This window comes from Nerophis lumbriciformis, linkage group LG29 (genome assembly GCF_033978685.3).
Source record: "Nerophis lumbriciformis linkage group LG29, RoL_Nlum_v2.1, whole genome shotgun sequence".
Classification (NCBI taxonomy): Eukaryota; Metazoa; Chordata; class Actinopteri; order Syngnathiformes; family Syngnathidae; genus Nerophis; species Nerophis lumbriciformis.
The window spans coordinates 32056173-32073767 of record NC_084576.2 but is presented as its reverse complement, the minus strand read 5'-3'; the positions used below and the strand labels follow the sequence as shown (position 1 = coordinate 32073767).

Below are 17595 nucleotides of genomic sequence, written 5' to 3'. Positions count from 1 at the left end.
AATCTGAAATTCAGGGAAATCTGGGAATTTTTGGAATTTGTCAAGGAAAAGCTAACGATTCCCCGAAAAGGCTGAACAGTTTGAAGTTGGAACGCTTTGAATCGGGTGAAAAATGTGGAAATGGTGGAAGTTTGAAAAACGGCCAATTCATTTTGAATAGGAAAAATGTCCTGGAAAATCTGAAATTCTGGGAATTTGTCAAGGGAAACCCCGCAATTCCCCGAAAAGGCTGAACAGTTTGAAGTTGAAACGCTTTGAATCGGGCGAAAAATGTGGAAGGTAGAGCGCGTCAAAATCTGCAGAAGAAGAATAAGTTGAATAAGAAGAATAAATAGATGAATTTTGGTGTAAAAAACCAGATGTGTGAATCCTCCAAAGCATTCACACAATAATGTTAGTATTGAAATAATGTTAGTATTAAAATAACGTTAGTATTAAAATAATGTTAGTATTAAAATAATGATAGTATTAAAATAATGTTAGTATTAAAATAATGATAGTATTAAAATAATGTTAGTATTAAAATAACATTAGTATTAAAATAATGTTAGTATTAAAATAACGTTAGTATTAAAATAATGTTAGTATTAAAATAATGTTAGTATTAAAATAATGTTAGTATTAAAATAATGTTAGTATTAAAATAAAACAGCATTATGTTGCATCAACTTTATTTAAACGTTGTTGTATCTACCATGAGAAGTGCTGTGAGATGTAGTGTAGGAAAAAGTAAGTGAACATTTACCAGGTGTTGGATCTGCCAGGTGAGGGTGGTGTCGCTAGTGTCAGCTCAGCGGTCTGGCGGGGGTGTAGAGGCAGGAGACGGTCCCGGCTTGTATCTGGAAGGTGTGTCCGTGGATGTTGTGGCTGGGGATGTGCTCGCTGGTCTGGCTGATAGAGATGGGCTGGCCGGCCTGGTTGCTGACGTGGATGGCCTGAGCGTGCGGCGGCGGCGGCGCCCCCTGCTGCTGCCGGACTGGCCCTTGCGCCAGGCGGAGCAGGTGCGGCGTCCGCAGGTGCTCCATGGCCTCTTTGCTCAGCGTGATGACGTGCGCCGACGGACCCGCCTGCGTGCTCGTCCTGTTCCCCGACTGGGCCGACGACTCCTCCGAGGTGATGATGCCGATCCCCTGGGCAAAGTCTGCGTTGTCCTCCGTCACCATCAGCTGGATCTCCTGCCCCGAGCCCGGCGTGAGATGGTGCTTCTGGACCTGCGAGCCGCCTCCTCGCTCTTCTTGCGGCGAGGCCTCCCGCCTCTCCTTGTCGTGCGAGTTGACGTGCGTTTTCAGGTTGTCCAGACGTGTGAAGGAGAGGCCGCACTCGGAGCAGGTGAAGGGCTTCTTCCCCGAGTGCGAGGCCACGTGGCGGCGCCTGGCGCTGGCGTCCGAGAAGGACTTGTCGCACACGCTGCAGCTGTACGGCTTTTCGCCTCTGCGGAGCAAAATGGGCTAAATATGGCATGAACACATCACATAACATGAAGAACTGAAGACAAGGTCTCTAGTATGTACTTGGAAGGAGACTCATTTGATCCACAAGGAGACCATGCTTGTTTGATAATGAAATGTTGTTTTTTAGTGGGTCATTTAAAAATGAGCTGGTTGTGATAACTGTGCTGATGGCAAAGTGTGTCGTACTCACCTGTGTATTCTGATGTGCGTCTGCAAAGTGCTCTTGACAGAAAAACACTTGCCGCAGATCTCGCAGGTGAAAGGCTTCTCACCTGCCGGGACGACTCTCGTTAACCATTTTAGTAGAAACCAAAACAAGGTGAAATACTGTAATTGTCAAGTCTTTTGCTTTCATTATCCCACACTTGAAAGGATGCACCAATGCTGAATGTGGCTTCTGGATTTCACTCCAAAGACCAGACTGTTGTTATTTCTTTCCTTTTAGTTTGCAACAGTTTCGCCAAACGAAGAAACAGCTTCTTTTTTTTCTTTTTAATCTTTTTAGCAGTCTTTTTAGCAGTATTTTGTAGTCTTTTTAGCAGTCTATAGTAGTCTTTTTAGCAGTCTTTAGTAGTCTTTTTAGCAGTCTTTATAGCAGTCTTTAGTAGTCTTTTTAGCAGTCTTTTTAGTAGTCTTTAATAGTCTTTTAGCAGTCTTTAGTAGTCTTTTTAGCAGTCTTTATAGCAGTCTTTTTAGCAGTCTTAGTAGTCTTTTTAGCAGTCTTTAGCAGTCTTTTTAGTAGTCTTTAATGGTCTCTTTAGCAGTCTTTAGTAGTCTTTTTAGCAGTCTTTAGTAGTCTTTGTAGCAGACTTTGTAACAGTCTTTAGTAGTCTTTTTAGTAGTCTTTTCAGTAGTCTTTTTAGTAGTCTTTTTAGCAGTCTTTTTAGCAGTCTTTTTAGCAGTCTTTAGTAGTCTTTTTAGCAGTCTTTAGTAGTCTTTTTAGCAGTCTTTAGTAGTCTTTGTAGCAGTCTTTGTAACAGTCTTTAGTAGTCTTTTTAGTAGTCTTTTTAGCAGTCTCTAGTAGTCTTTTTAGCAGTCTTTAGCAGTCTTTTTAGTAGTCTTTTTAGCAGTCTTTTTAGTAGTCTTTTTAGTAGTCTTTTTAGCAGTCTTTAGTAGTCTTTTTAGCAGTCTTTAGTAGTCTTTTTAGTAGTCTTTAATAGTCTTTTTAGCAGTCTTTTTAGCAGTCTTTAGTAGTCTTTTTAGCAGTCTCTAGTAGTCTTTTTAGCAGTCTTTAGCAGTCTTTTTAGTAGTCTTTAATGGTCTCTTTAGCAGTCTTTAGTAGTCTTTTTAGCAGTCTTTAGTAGTCTTTGTAGCAGACTTTGTAACAGTCTTTAGTAGTCTTTTTAGTAGTCTTTTCAGTAGTCTTTTTAGTAGTCTTTTTAGCAGTCTTTTTAGCAGTCTTTTTAGCAGTCTTTAGTAGTCTTTTTAGCAGTCTTTAGTAGTCTTTTTAGCAGTCTTTAGTAGTCTTTGTAGCAGTCTTTGTAACAGTCTTTAGTAGTCTTTTTAGTAGTCTCTAGTAGTCTTTTTAGCAGTCTTTAGCAGTCTTTTTAGTAGTCTTTTTAGCAGTCTTTTTAGTAGTCTTTTTAGTAGTCTTTTTAGCAATCTTTAGTAGTCTTTTTAGCAGTCTTTAGTAGTCTTTTTAGTAGTCTTTAATAGTCTTTTTAGCAGTCTTTTTAGCAGTCTTTAGTAGTCTTTTTAGCAGTCTCTAGTAGTCTTTTTAGCAGTCTTTAGCAGTCTTTTTAGTAGTCTTTTTAGCAGTCTTTAGTAGTCTTTTTAGCAGTCTTTAGTAGTCTTTTTAGCAGTCTTTAGCAGTCTTTAGCAGTCTTTAGCAGTCTTTAGCAGACTTTAGCAGACTTTAGTAGTCTTTTAGCAGTCTTTTAGCAGTCTTTTTAGCAGTCTTTATTAGTCTTTTTAACAGTCTTTATTAGTCTTTTTAGCAGTCTTTAGTAGTCTTTTTAGCAGTCTTTAGTAGTCTTTTTAGCAGTCTTTAGTAGTCTTTTTAGCAGTCTTTAGTAGTCTTTTTAGCAGTCTTTAGTAGTCTCTTTAGTAGTCTTTTTAGCAGTCTTTTTAGCAGTCTTTAGTAGTCTTTTTAGCAGTCTTTTTAGCAGTCTTTAGCAGTCTTTAGCAGTCTTTTTAGCAGTCTTTAGCAGTCTTTTTAGCAGTCTTTTTAGCAGTCTTTTTAGCAGTCTTTAGCAGTCTTTTAAGTAGTCTTTTTAGCAGTCTTTAGCAGTCTTTTTAGCAGTCTTTTTAGCAGTCTTTAGTAGTCTTTTTAGCAGTCTTTAGTAGTCTCTTTAATAGTCTCTTTAATAGTCTTTTTAGCAGTCTTTTTTAGTAGTCTTTTTAGCAGTCTTTAGTAGTCTTTTTTAGCAGTCTTTTTAGCAGTCTTTTAAGCAGTCTTTTTAGCAGTCTTTAGTAGTCTTTTTAGTAGTCTTTTTAGCAGTCTTTTTAGCAGTCTTTAGTAGTCTTTTTAGCAGTCTTTAGTAGTCTTTTTAGCAGTCTTTAGTAGTCTCTTTAGTAGTCTTTTTAGCAGTCTTTTTTAGTAGTCTTTTTAGCAGTCTTTAGTAGTCTTTTTAGCAGTCTTTTTAGCAGTCTTTAGTAGTCTTTTTAGCAGTCTTTTTAGCAGTCTTTAGTAGTCTTTTTAGCAGTCATTAGTAGTCTTTTTAGCAGTCTTTAGTAGTCTTTTTAGCAGTCTTTAGTAGTCTTTTTAGCAGTATTTTTTAGCAGTCTTTAGTAGTCTTTTTATCAGTCTTTAGCAGTCTTTTTAGCAGTCTTTAGTAGTCTTTTTAGCAGTCTTTAGTAGTCTTTTTAGGTGAAAAACCTTTAAGGACAAAACACCACAAGATTAACATGCTGTGAAAAAAAAAAAATCAATTATCAATCCCATAATTTACAATTATTAATTAGGCTATCAAATCCTTAACCATTAAACAAGTGCAAAAAAAATGGACTAATCTTTTCCCTTTAAGTTAAAACAGATTTTAAATAAATTGTCTCAACATAAATGCACCAAGATATATCTAAAATACATTTAACCCCAGAAACAATAGATTAATGCAGCAGAAAACCCAATATGCAAATACATAAATACCTAACCAATTTAACACCTATTTTAGATACATATTTAAAGTCCATATCCAGTTTAAATGTATCATTAATTTAGCAGCGAAACACTCAATCTTAAACGCTGTCTACCGGTAGAAAAATGCCCCGTTTTCTATGACCTTATTAACTTTAGTCATATTTTTTAATTTTATATATATATATATATATATATATATATATATATATATATATATAATACTGTTCCACTCCGGTCCTAAAGGTGGCAGGAATTTGAGATCAATTGAACCGATACGGTACCAACTCCCTGGTACCTGGGGAATCGATACCGGTATTGTGAGTGTGTTTATGTGGTAACAAAAGGTAAATTGTTTAATAATAAAATATATATTTTCATAAACAGTGAGCTGATGAACTGTACTGCCTGGTTATTATAATTTTTCTTCTTAAACTTTTGAGTATCATTTGCATTCATTTCAGTTTGTCCTAGATGTGTTGCTGTAGTCAGGAAATAGTCTTTGCCATTAAATCTTGTCTTTTGTTGTATCCTACAAGGTGTTCGTACACTAAGTATTGTACTTGTTACACACCAGCTCTTTTGACTGTATGCACATCATGAGCTTCAGTAATCCGAGCAAAGGGTGGCTATTTTGAAGAAACTAGAATATAAAACATGCTTTCAGTTATTTCATCTTTTTTTGTGAAGTACATAACTCCACATGTGTTTATTCATAGTTTTGATGTGACAATCTACAATGTAAATAGTCATGGACATAAAGAAAACACATTGAATGAGAAGGTGTGTCCAAACTTTTGGCTGTACTGTATTTTGCTCCTGCTCCTTATTTTCGTTAGGTCCAATACCAATCATTTTCACGGTTTTCAGTGATATCGCCCAGCCCTGTGTAGTTCATCTTAGTGAGTGTTGCAATCTGAGCAAATGTTTTACTATTTAGCAAGTATTTGCAACCCTTTTTCAAAAATTTTAAAACTAAACTAGTCTGGTCTTCATGGACAATTAACTGGAATCGTGTATCGCTCTTCTCGACGAGCAGCGGGGATCTCGCCGCGATATGACTCACCTGTGTGAGTGCGCAGGTGCTTTTTGAGCTGAGCCGTGTCCAAAAACTTGCGGTGACACTGAGCACACTCTGAAAGGGACTTGCTCCTTATTTTCGTTAGGTCCAATACCAATCATTTTCAACATTGACCGGTGTAAAACACGGTTTTTAAGTCATATTGCCCAGCCCTGTGTAGTTTATCTTAATGAGTGTCGCAATCTGAGCAAATGTTTTACTATTTAGCAAGTATTTGCAACACTTTTTCAAAAAATTTTAAACTAGTCTGGTCTTCATGGACAATTAACTGGAATCGTGTATCGCTCTTCTCGACGAGCAGCGGGGGATCTCGCCGCGATATGACTCACCTGTGTGAGTGCGCAGGTGCTTTTTGAGCTGAGCCGTGTCCAAAAACTTGCGGTGACACTGAGCACACTCTGAAAGGTACTTGCTCCTTATTTTCGTTAGGTCCAATACCAATCATTTTCAACATTGACCGGTGTAAAACACGGTTTTTAAGTCATATCGCCCAGCCCTGTGTAGTTTATCTTAATGAGTGTCGCAATCTGAGCAAATGTTTTACTATTTAGCAAGTATTTGCAACCCTTTTTCAAAAATTTTTAAACTAAACTAGTCTGGTCTTCATGGACAATTAACTGAAATCGTGTATCGCTCTTCTCGACGAGCAGCGGGGGGTCTCGCCGCGATATGACTCACCTGTGTGAGTGCGCAGGTGCTTTTTGAGCTGAGCCGTGTCCAAAAACTTGCGGTGACACTGAGCACACTCTGAAAGGGACTTGCTCCTTATTTTCGTTAGGTCCAATACCAATCATTTTCAACATTGACCGGTGTAAAACACGGTTTTTAAGTCATATTGCCCAGCCCTGTGTAGTTTATCTTAATGAGTGTCGCAATCTGAGCAAATGTTTTACTATTTAGCAAGTATTTGCAACCCTTTTCCAAAAAATGTTAAACTAAACTAGTCTGGTCTTCATGGACAATTAACTGGAATCGTGTATCGCTCTTCTCGACGAGCAGCGGGGGGGTCTCGCCGCGATATGACTCACCTGTGTGAGTGCGCAGGTGCTTTTTGAGCTGAGCCGTGTCCAAAAACTTGCGGTGACACTGAGCACACTCTGAAAGGGACTTGCTCCTTATTTTCGTTAGGTCCAATACCAATCATTTTCAACATTGATCGGTGTAAAACACGGTTTTTAAGTCATATTGCCCAGCCCTGTGTAGTTTATCTTAATGAGTGTCGCAATCTGAGCAAATGTTTTACTATTTAGCAAGTATTTGCAACCCTTTTCCAAAAAATTTTAAACTAAACTAGTCTGGTCTTCATGGACAATTAACTGGAATCGTGTATCGCTCTTCTCGACGAGCAGCGGGGGGGTCTCGCCGCGATATGACTCACCTGTGTGAGTGCGCAGGTGCTTTTTGAGCTGAGCCGTGTCCAAAAACTTGCAGTGACACTGAGCACACTCTGAAAGGGACTTGCTCCTTATTTTCGTTAGGTCCAATACCAATCATTTTCAACATTGACCGGTGTAAAACACGGTTTTTAAGTCATATTGCCCAGCCCTGTGTAGTTTATCTTAATGAGTGTCGCAATCTGAGCAACTGTTTTACTATTTAGCAAGTATTTGCAACCCTTTTTCAAAAAATGTTAAACTAAACTAGTCTGGTCTTCATGGACAATTAACTGGAATCGTGTATCGCTCTTCTCGACGAGCAGCGGGGATCTCGCCGCGATATGACTCACCTGTGTGAGTGCGCAGGTGCTTTTTGAGCTGAGCCGTGTCCAAAAACTTGCGGTGACACTGAGCACACTCTGAAAGGGACTTGCTCCTTATTTTCGTTAGGTCCAATACCAATCATTTTCAACATTGACCGGTGTAAAACACGGTTTTTAAGTCATATTGCCCAGCCCTGTGTAGTTTATCTTAATGAGTGTCGCAATCTGAGCAAATGTTTTACTATTTAGCAAGTATTTGCAACCCTTTTTCAAAAATTTTTAAACTAAACTAGTCTGGTCTTCATGGACAATTAACTGGAATCGTGTATCGCTCTTCTCGACGAGCAGCGGGGGGGTCTCGCCACGATATGACTCACCCGTGTGAGTGCGCAGGTGCTTTTTGAGCTGAGCCGTGTCCAAAAACTTGCGGTGACACTGAGCACACTCTGAAAGGGACTTGCCTAGAAAACGTAGGAAAAGGACTAAGAGTTAGAGTCGTTCAGCAGCAATAGGACAGAAGAAAACTTACCCGTGTGGACTCTGTAGTGACTTTTTAGCTGCCTCTGCTGAGTGAAGCTTTTCCCACACTTGTCACAGCAGAAGGATTTGTTTTCTACAAGACGACACACAACATTCAGGGACGTCTAACGAGGACAAAAAAAGGATAATGTGGAGACGTTTGCCTTGGTGGAGGTTCATGTGCTCCTGCAGGCTGTGTTTGGTGGCGAGGGCTTTGGAGCACACGCTGCACACAAACGGCGTCTCTCCGGTGTGCTTGTGCAGGTGGACCAGCAGCGTGTGCTTCTGGGTGAACGCCGCCCCGCACACCTGGCACACGAAGGGTTTCTCACCTGCAGGCCGTCACAGAAACGATGACATCACTTACCTACACTCTTCAGGGTGAAAGTGTTGCCTAAGCTAACATTAGAGATCGACCGATATGTTTTTTTCAGGGCCGATACCAAGATTGATCATTAATAGTCGAGGAGGCTGATGAACCGATATTTGGAGCCCATGTTAATATGCAGTAAAAGTAATATAAACATTTCGGTCTGTGCGCTCTCTGTGTACTCCTGGCATCTCTCCTCGCGCTGTCATGTTTCTTTTTGGCACTTAGACCAGTGACGTGCGGTGAGGTTGATGGCTGGTGAGGCACTGACTTCATCACAGTCAGATTTACAAACATATGAACCCTAAAGAGTATCTTATTCACCATTTGATTGGCAGCAGTTAACGGGTTATGTTTAAAAGCTCATACCAGCATTCTTCCCTGCTTGGCACTCAGCATCAAGGCTTGGAATTAGGGGTTAAATCACCAAAAATTATTCCCGGGCGCGGCGCCGCTGCTGCCCACTGCTCCCCTCACCTCCCAGGGGGTGATCAAGGGGATAGGTCAAATGCAGAGGACACATTTCATTACACCTAGTGTGTGTGTGACAATCATTGGTACTTTAACTTAACTTTAACTTTACACATACAAACTGTAGCACACAAAAAAGCACATTTAATAAAAAAAACGTTATTATGGTCTTACCTTTACTTAGAAATTAAGTCCACAACTAAAGCCCTCACTGAAACTTTCCACGTGCAAGATTGAATCTATTTAAAAAAGTGTAACCGAGGGTTTATAAATGTGGCCTATACTGTATGAAACTACAAAATAACAAACACGGAGGCTCCAGTTTACACGAGGACCACTTTATTTACCTTCTTTCAAAAACCTCCGCAACGTGACATCACTTCCGCTCTTAGCGCCTTCAAAATAAGAGCTCAAGGCATATACTGTATAACAGCGCATAACAGGAACTTAACATCACAAAGAAGAAAGCCCATGAAAATAGGTTACAAAAGTTATTTAATAAGAAGCCAAAAAGTGCAAAAACAATAATGTTCGTATTGGAGGAGTTGTGAATTAGGTACACCTGCAGTCTGCAGGTGTACCTAATGTTGTGTCCTTGCAGTCATTCACAACTCCTTCAACACCAACATTATTGTTTTTGCACTTTTTGGCTTCTTATGAAATAATTTTTTTAAATAGATTCAATCTTGCACGTGGAAAGTTTAAGTGTGGGCTTTAGTTGATATAACAATTCTACGGCGGGGGTGCAGGAGGCGAGCCTCAGCCAGTGCGTCTTTTGCAGCCGTTTTATGATCGCTCAGCACAAGAAAGAAATACGTTACAAACATACAGTTGTTGACAAAATACACTGTACATTATATACCTCAGCTAACTAAACTATGGAAATGTATAATATAATTCATATAGCAATACAGTCTCACTGCACAGCAGGCCAGCAGTTAGCCGAGTCATTGCGCAATCCATGTTGAGGCACTGAGTGACGTGCCTCAACTGGCTGCTGTTCACCGCACCGTCTCTTCTCAGTATTTGAACGGCAAATGTGAAAATTCAGCGATATTGAATAAAAATAATCTAAAACTGGTGAAGTTAAATGGAAAATAACTTTATAGTATAATCACTGGATACATATAACAATTTAAATTTTTTTTTTCTTTTTACATTTTTTTTCTTTCCATGATGGCAGGTGAGGCGGGGCCTCACCTGCCTCTAGTGACTGCACGTCACTGGCTTAGACGGCCCCTCCTTTCTGATTGGCTCTGAGCATTTTTCATATGACCAATCATTCTCCAGTGTAGCAACGTTGTAGCCATCTTACCTCGGACATCTAGCCTCAATCATTACATTGATGTCAATGGTACATGTACTAATTAAATTACCATAACTTGCTCGATTTTCGACCAATTTACAAACGGTTTGCCTTGTTACAAATCTTATTACATGTAGATATGACATAGGATGCTGTACCTGTTGAAATTACCTCTTTCGCTTTAAAAAAAAAAAGACTTAATTGTGCAACATAGTTGTGTAGGGTCAGTGTTAGTCAGTTCTCTGATTATTTTAAACTGTTTCAGAATACATTAGTAAAAGGCTATTTTTAACATTTTAAAAACAAAATTCAAAGATGATTTCATTAATTTTATGGCTGAATCAAAAGAAATTCCATAAATTAGAAAACAAATGTTCAAGAAGAAGTGAAAATATAAAATAATGTTATTGCTGGTGGACCAGTTCTGGCTGAAAGATGTGATTATGGTGTTTGTTGTCTTATTATTTATTTGGCTCACATTTTGTATTACCCTGTATTGTGTTTATGTGGTATGAAATAACCTTCATCAGCGCGCGACATTTTTTTATCCACTTCTTCCTCCGTAAATCTTGATACATATTGACGATGACCCGCCCTGCTATACTTCTGATTGGCTCTGAGCATTTTTCGCCTGACAAATCAGAAAGAAGGGGCCGTCTAAGCATACCCCAAAGTGCCAAAATGAAGTATGACAGCGCACAGGCCGAGACGGCGCGCGCGCGCAGAATGGCACCGCGCGCGCGCACGAAGTGGAGAATCAGCGCGCGATAACAGTTTTTATGCGCTTGGATTTTTGGCACTAATGTGACGCCATAGGTGTGTCCTAACCATACTTGCCAACCCTTCCGAATTTTCCGAGAGACTCCCGAAATTCAGCGCCTCTCCCGAAAACCTCCCGGGACAAATATTCTCCCGAAAATCTCCCGATTTTCAGCCGGAGCTGGAGGGGGCGTGAGGACCTGAGTGAGGACAGCCTTTTTTCACGACGGTAGGACAACAGGGTGACAAGAACTAAATCATCCAGACTAGAGACAAATTAATAATAATAATAATAATAACTGGGATTTATATAGCGCTTTTCTAAGTACCCAAAGTCGCTTTACATGTAGAACCCATCAATCATTCACACCTGGTGGTGGTAAGCTACTTTCATAGCCACAGCTGCCCTGGGGTAGACTGACGGAAATTGTATTATTATGTTTATCTTACCTAAAAATAAATATATATATATATTTTTTTTTTTAAATAACTAAATACATTTTTACTATATTTTGCTAAAAACATCAAAATGAATTGTATTTTTATTTGTATTTTTTCTGACTCCTTATTACATCCAGCCCTAGAATTATACATTAAAATAAACATATTTGAAATAATTAATTTTAAATTATCATAATAATTCATTTAAAATGACCATATTTAATTATTAAAATCTTTGGCAGCTTAGTCACAGATGACCATGCTAATTTACGCTCTTGTGTCAGACACTTATTTCAATTTGATGTTTATTTATTTATTTATTTATTTTTAAATTTATTTTAAATTTTTTTGAATTTTGTAATGGTACTTTAATTATTATTAAGTTTATTTTTTTATTTTTTTTATTTAAATCGTTTTGTCATCCTGTTTTAATCAAATATTAGTAATATCTTTTCAGTTTTAATGAGTGTTGTAATTATACAATGCACATATTTAATTATAATTTTCACATTTTAACTTGATGTTTTGTTGATACGGTACATTCATGTTCAGGGCCGGCCCGTGGCATAGGCCGTATAGGCAAATGCTAAGGGCGCCGTCCATCAGGGGGCGCCACGCAAGTGCCACAAATGTTGGAGAAAAAAAAAAAAAAAAAAAAGTTGGTACTATTATTTCTAAATACAAAAAATAATCCCACGTTAATTAAAATGCAAAGTAAAGCCTATTTATTAGAAATATTATTTGTTACAACATTACCCCCCCCCCCCCCCCGACCCCCCTGCACGGTGCGCCCCCTCCCTTCCCGTATCATGACTCTTTTTGGACGTCACCACATCAAAAAATCAACACAAGATGTCAAAACGGAGAAACGAGAAAAGACAGAGGTAGCAGGTAGGTAACGTTAGCCTACATGAAATTATTTGTCTGTTACAGAATGTGATAGTAGCTGGCTTTTTAGCATTAAGCTAATTTTACATGATTCGGCAATTGCTAGTCAATAAATAGCTAGTTCTGTTTTAACGTCGGGTTAATATTGTGGAGGGGGCTAAATTGTTATGGAAAATAATAATGTAACGTTAGGTAATTACAGTACTCCCACCTTACATTCCTCAGGGACATTTGTATTAGATCTTTTAAGCAGGTGTTTTTTGTTTACATTGTTATTGCCTTCTGGTTAGCTAATGTTTGCCCTGCAGGTAATAGTCACTTTTCCACCCCTTTATATATTAGGTATAGTTGTAAGTAAAAAAAAAAAGGTCAAAGACAAAGCTATTCAGTTTCTTGTGAGTATATACACTTCACTGCCGATGTGGGGGGGCGCCACCTAAAATCTTGCCTAGGGCGCCAGATTGGTTAGGGCCGGGCCTGTTCATGTTTGTTGACAACGCCTAGCATGGCTGTACAAGCCAATTCTTGAGTGACAAATATTATTTAATATATATTAATATATATTTATTAAAATAATTGCTTGTTTATCAACAACTTTAGCATTTTATTCATTATATTTTGAAGCTCTCAGAAGCCAAGTTATGTTATATTCCTTAATATTTATTTATGCAAGTTTGAAGTATCAATTATCTAAACACAGCTTTGTTTGCATATTTTCAGGATGTATGTATATATATATATATATATATATATATATATATATATATATATATCTTAATAAGGTTATCCAAAACATAGTGCTCGATACCGTAGTAGAGCGCAATATATGTATGTGTGGGAAAAAAAATCACAAGACTACTTCATCTCTACAGGCCTGTTTCATGAGGGGTTCCCTCAATCATCAGGAGATTTTAATGGCAGCATTCACATACCATGGTTTATATAGGGCACGGAGTGGGTGGGTACAGGCTGGCGTAGGGGCGTGGTGATTGGCTCATGTGTTACCTAGGAGGTGTTTCCGTCTGTGGCGGCATGCTGATACAATTTCGCTGCGCTTGTTGAGGGATGACAGGTCTGGACGGTATATAATAAACAGTTTCTCTTTCTCAAAGACAATAATGTTGAATATTCAATAACATGGCAAATTCTTGCATCCAGTACACCTTACAATAGTGGTAATAAAAGATGCAACCTATGCTTGAAAGAGAAACTGTTTATTATATACCGTCCAGACCTGTCATCCCTCAACAAGCGCAGCGAAATTGTATCAGCATGCCGCCACAGACGGAAACACCTCCTAGGTAACACATGAGCCAATCACCACGCCCCTACGCCAGCCTGTACCCACCCACTCTGTGCCCTATATAAACCATGGTATGTGAATGCTTCCATTAAAATCTCCTGATGATTGAGGGAACCCCTCATGAAACAGGCCTGTAGAGATGAAGTAGTCTTGTGATTTTTTTTCCCACACATACACATACATACATATATATATATATACATATATATATATATATATATATATATATATATATATATATACATACATATATATATATATGTATGAAATACTTGACTTGGTGAATTCTAGCTGTCAATATACTCCTCCCCTCTTAACCACGCCCCCAACCACGCCGCGCCCCACCCCCGACCACGCCCCCCACACTCCACCCCCCACCTCCCGAAATCGGAGGTCTCAAGGTTGGCAAGTATGGGTCCTAACTTTTGGCCTGTACTGTAGTTCTGTTGTAGTTGTATTTATTTTCTTTATAAAAATAAAAATAAAAAAAGAGTAAAAATGCCAAATATCTGAGGCCAATAATCAAGTCGATCTCTAATGAATACTTCTAAAAAAGGCTTGATTTGACATTCCACGGAGTAGTTGGTCACCTGTGTGAGTGCGCTGGTGTATCTTGAGGAAAAGATGGTTCTTGAAGACTTTGCCACAGTCGTCACACCTGGCCTCCGTGTCGGGGTACTTCCTCCTCCTTCCTCTCCTCCCCAACTCTCCTCCTCCCGAAGCGTCGGCGCCCACCTTGAAGACGCTGTACTTCATCGGCGGGGTGATCTTGCGCCGCCTGCGTCGACTCGACCGATCTTCGCGTTCCGACGCTCCTTCGGCGCGGTCGTCTTCCTCTCCCGAGTTACTCGTCGCCACTGTCGTCTTTGGTCGCGCCCTTTTGGTCCTCGACGGCGTGGTCTGCTCTGACTCCGCCCCGTCGCCGAGTCCAGGCAGCAGGGCCTCGACGAGGTCGCCCACCTGCAGCAGACGAGCGGCGGCCAGCAGCTGCCGGGTGCCGCCTTTCTCCACGCACACCCGAGCGCTGTAGATGAAGTCCAGCACGGCGCCGCACGTGCCGGCCGCCACGCCGTCAAGCCGGCAGGTGGCGTTGCCGCCGCCATGGTCCTGGTTGGTAAAGAGCTGGGAGAAGTAGTCGCTGCTCGCCGCCAGCAGGGCCTTGTGCGCCCGGAAGTGCTCGTCCTCCACCATCAGAGTGACGTCGCACAGGACGTCCCGCTTCCTGAGACGGTCCAATTTACTCAAGATGCTGGTCTTGTGCGAGGAAGACGTGGCCGTCAGAGTCATCTTCCTTCCGGAAGAACTAAAAAAAAAAAAGAAGAAAAGATTCACAACAATAAACATGAACAAACTTTGTCATTACAATTGATTCTTGTAAGGGTGAACATGTTAAACATACAGTGGGGCAAAAAAGTATTTAGTCAGCCACCAATTGTGCAAGTTCTCCCACTTAAAATGAAGACAGAGGTCTGTAATTTTCATCATAGGTACACTTCAACTGTGAGAGACAGAATGTGAAAAAAAAATCCAGGAATTCACATTGTAGGATTTTTAAAGAATTTATTTGTAAATTATGGTGGAAAATAAGTATTTGGTCAATAACAAAAATTCAACTCAATACTTTGTAATATAACCTTTGTTGGCAATAACAGAGGTCAAACGATTACTATAGGTCTTTACCAGGTTTGCACACACAGTAGCTGGTATTTTGGCCCATTCCTCCATGCAGATCTTCTCGAGAGCAGTGATGTTTTGGGGCTGTCGCCGAGCAACACGGACTTTCAACTCCCTCCACAGATTTTCTATGGGGTTGAGGTCTGGAGACTGGCTAGGCCACTCCAGGACTTTCAAATGCTTCTTAGGGAGCCACTCCTTCGTTGCCCGGGCGTTGTGTTTGGGATCATTGTCATGCTGGAAGACCCAGCCACGTTTCATCTTCAAAGCTCTCACTGATGGAAGGAGGTTTTGGCTCAAAATCTCACGATACATTCATTCTTTCCTTAACACGGATCAGTCGGCCTGTCCCCATAGCAGAAAAACAGCCCCAAAGCATGATGTTTCCACCCCCATGCTTCACAGTAGGTATGGTGTTCTTGGGATGCAACTCAGTATTCTTCTTCCTCCAAACACGATGAGTTGAGTTTATACCAAAAAGTTCTATTTTGGTTTCATCTGACCACATGACATTCTCCCGATCCTCTGCTGTATCATCCATGTGCTCTCTGGCAAACTTCAGACGGGCCTGGACATGCACTGGCTTAAGCAGGGGGACACGTCTGGCACTGCAGGATTTGATTCCCTGTCGGCGTAGTGTGTTACTGATGGTAACCTTTGTTACTTTGGTCCCAGCTCTCTGCAGGTCATTCACCAGGTCCCCCCGTGTGGTTCTGGGATTTTTGCTCACCGTTCTCATGATCATATTGACCCCACGGTATGAGATCTTACGTGGAGCCCCAGATCGAGGGAGATTATCAGTGGTCTTGTATGTCTTCCATTTTCTGATAATTGCTCCCACAGTTGATTTTCTCACACCAAGCTGCTTGCCTATTGTAGATTCACTCTTCACAGTCTGGTGCAGGTCTACAATTATTTTCCTGGTGTCCTTCGACAGCTCTTTGGTCTTGGCCATAGTGGAGTTTGGAGTCTGACTGTTTGAGGCTGTGGACAGGTGTCTTTTATACAGATAACCAGTTCAAACAGGTGCCATTAATACAGGTAACGAGTGGAGGACAGACGAGCTTCTTAAAGAAGAAGTTACAGGTCTGTGAGAGCCAGAGATCTTCCTTGTTTGAAGTGACCAAATACTTATTTTCCACCATAATTTACAAATAAATTCTTTAAAAATCCTACGTGAATTCCTGGATTTTTTTCCACATTCTGTCTCTCACAGTTGAAGTGTACCTATGATGAAAATTACAGACCTCTGTCATCATTTTAAGTGGGAGAACTTGCACATTTGGTGGCTGACTAAATACTTTTTTGCCCCACTGTATATGTCAGGTTCAAACACTGATGACATCTATTAAACAAGACAAGAGGCAAAGAATTAAACAGAGACAGAATTCAATTTGGACTCAACATATTGAGGAGAGTCGCCCGGACATAGTATCCTTCTACAATCTCCAGCACGCTCTGCCAAAAGATTAGGAGCCCAGTCTAGCCGCAGTACACAGTGAAGACGGTGAAGCCCGGTGGTGCCAGCATCATGATATGGGGATGTTTCTCGTACTATGGTGTCGGTCCTATTTATCGCATACCAGGGATCATGGATCAGTTTGAGTACATCAGAATACTGGAAGAAGACATGTTGCCGTATACTGAAAAGGAAATGCCCTTAAAATGGGTGTCCGCCCTTAGATGGGTAGGTTGTGAGTTCAAACCCCGGCCGAGTCATACCAAAGACTATAAAAAATGGGAGCCATTACCTCCCTGCTTGGCACTCAGCATCAAGGCTTGGAATTGGGGGTTAAATCACCAAAAATGATTCCCGGGCGCGGCCACCGCTGCTGCTCACTGCTCCCCTCACCTCCCAGGGGGTGATCAAGGGTGATGGGCATACTTGCCAACCCTCCCGAATTTTCCGGGAGACTCCCGAAATTCAGCGCCTCTCCCCAAAACTTCCCGGGACAAATATTCTTCCGAAAATCTCCCGATTTTCAGCCGGAGCTGGAGGCCACGCCCCCTCCAGCTCCATGCGGACCTGAGTGAGGACAGCCTTTTTTCATGACGGGAGGACAACAGGGTGACAAGAACTAAATAATCCAAACTAGAGATAAATTGTATTATTATGTTTATTTTACCTAATTTTTTAAAATATTTATTAATTAAAAAAATAAAATAAAATAAATACATTTTTACTATATTTTGCTAAAAACATCAAAATTAATTGTATTTTTATTTGTATTTTTTTGTGACTCCTTATTACATCCAGCCATAGAATTATACATTAAAATAAACATATTTGAAATAATTGATTTTAAATTATCATAATAATTCATTTAAAATGACCATATTTAATTATTAAAATAATTGCTTGTTTATCAACAACTTTAGCATTTTATTCATTACATTTTGAAACTCTCAGAAGCCAAGTTATGTTATATTCCTTAATATTTATTTATGCAAGTTTGAAGTATCAATTATCTAAACACAGTTTTGTTTGCATATTTTCAGGATGTAGATATCTATATATATATATATATATATATATATATATATATATATATATATA

General features: G+C 39.9%; 1 protein-coding gene across 3 annotated transcripts in view; it reads right to left on the bottom strand.

The window, feature by feature from the left end:
- Nucleotides 1-639: 639 nt before the first annotated feature.
- Nucleotides 640-17595, bottom strand: part of zbtb24 (zinc finger and BTB domain containing 24) — a 21681-nt gene continuing 4725 nt past the window's right edge. For all 3 annotated transcript variants that reach the window (XM_061924489.1, XM_061924488.1, XM_061924487.1), the window contains exons 2-7: nucleotides 13955-14667; nucleotides 7991-8158; nucleotides 7837-7920; nucleotides 7685-7768; nucleotides 1642-1723; nucleotides 640-1431 (exon numbers count right to left, since the gene is read on the bottom strand). In XM_061924489.1, coding sequence (XP_061780473.1) covers nucleotides 786-1431; nucleotides 1642-1723; nucleotides 7685-7768; nucleotides 7837-7920; nucleotides 7991-8158; nucleotides 13955-14651 — 1761 coding nt within the window. In that variant the 5' untranslated portion in view covers nucleotides 14652-14667 and the 3' untranslated portion in view covers nucleotides 640-785. The remainder of the gene's footprint in view (nucleotides 1432-1641; nucleotides 1724-7684; nucleotides 7769-7836; nucleotides 7921-7990; nucleotides 8159-13954; nucleotides 14668-17595) is intronic.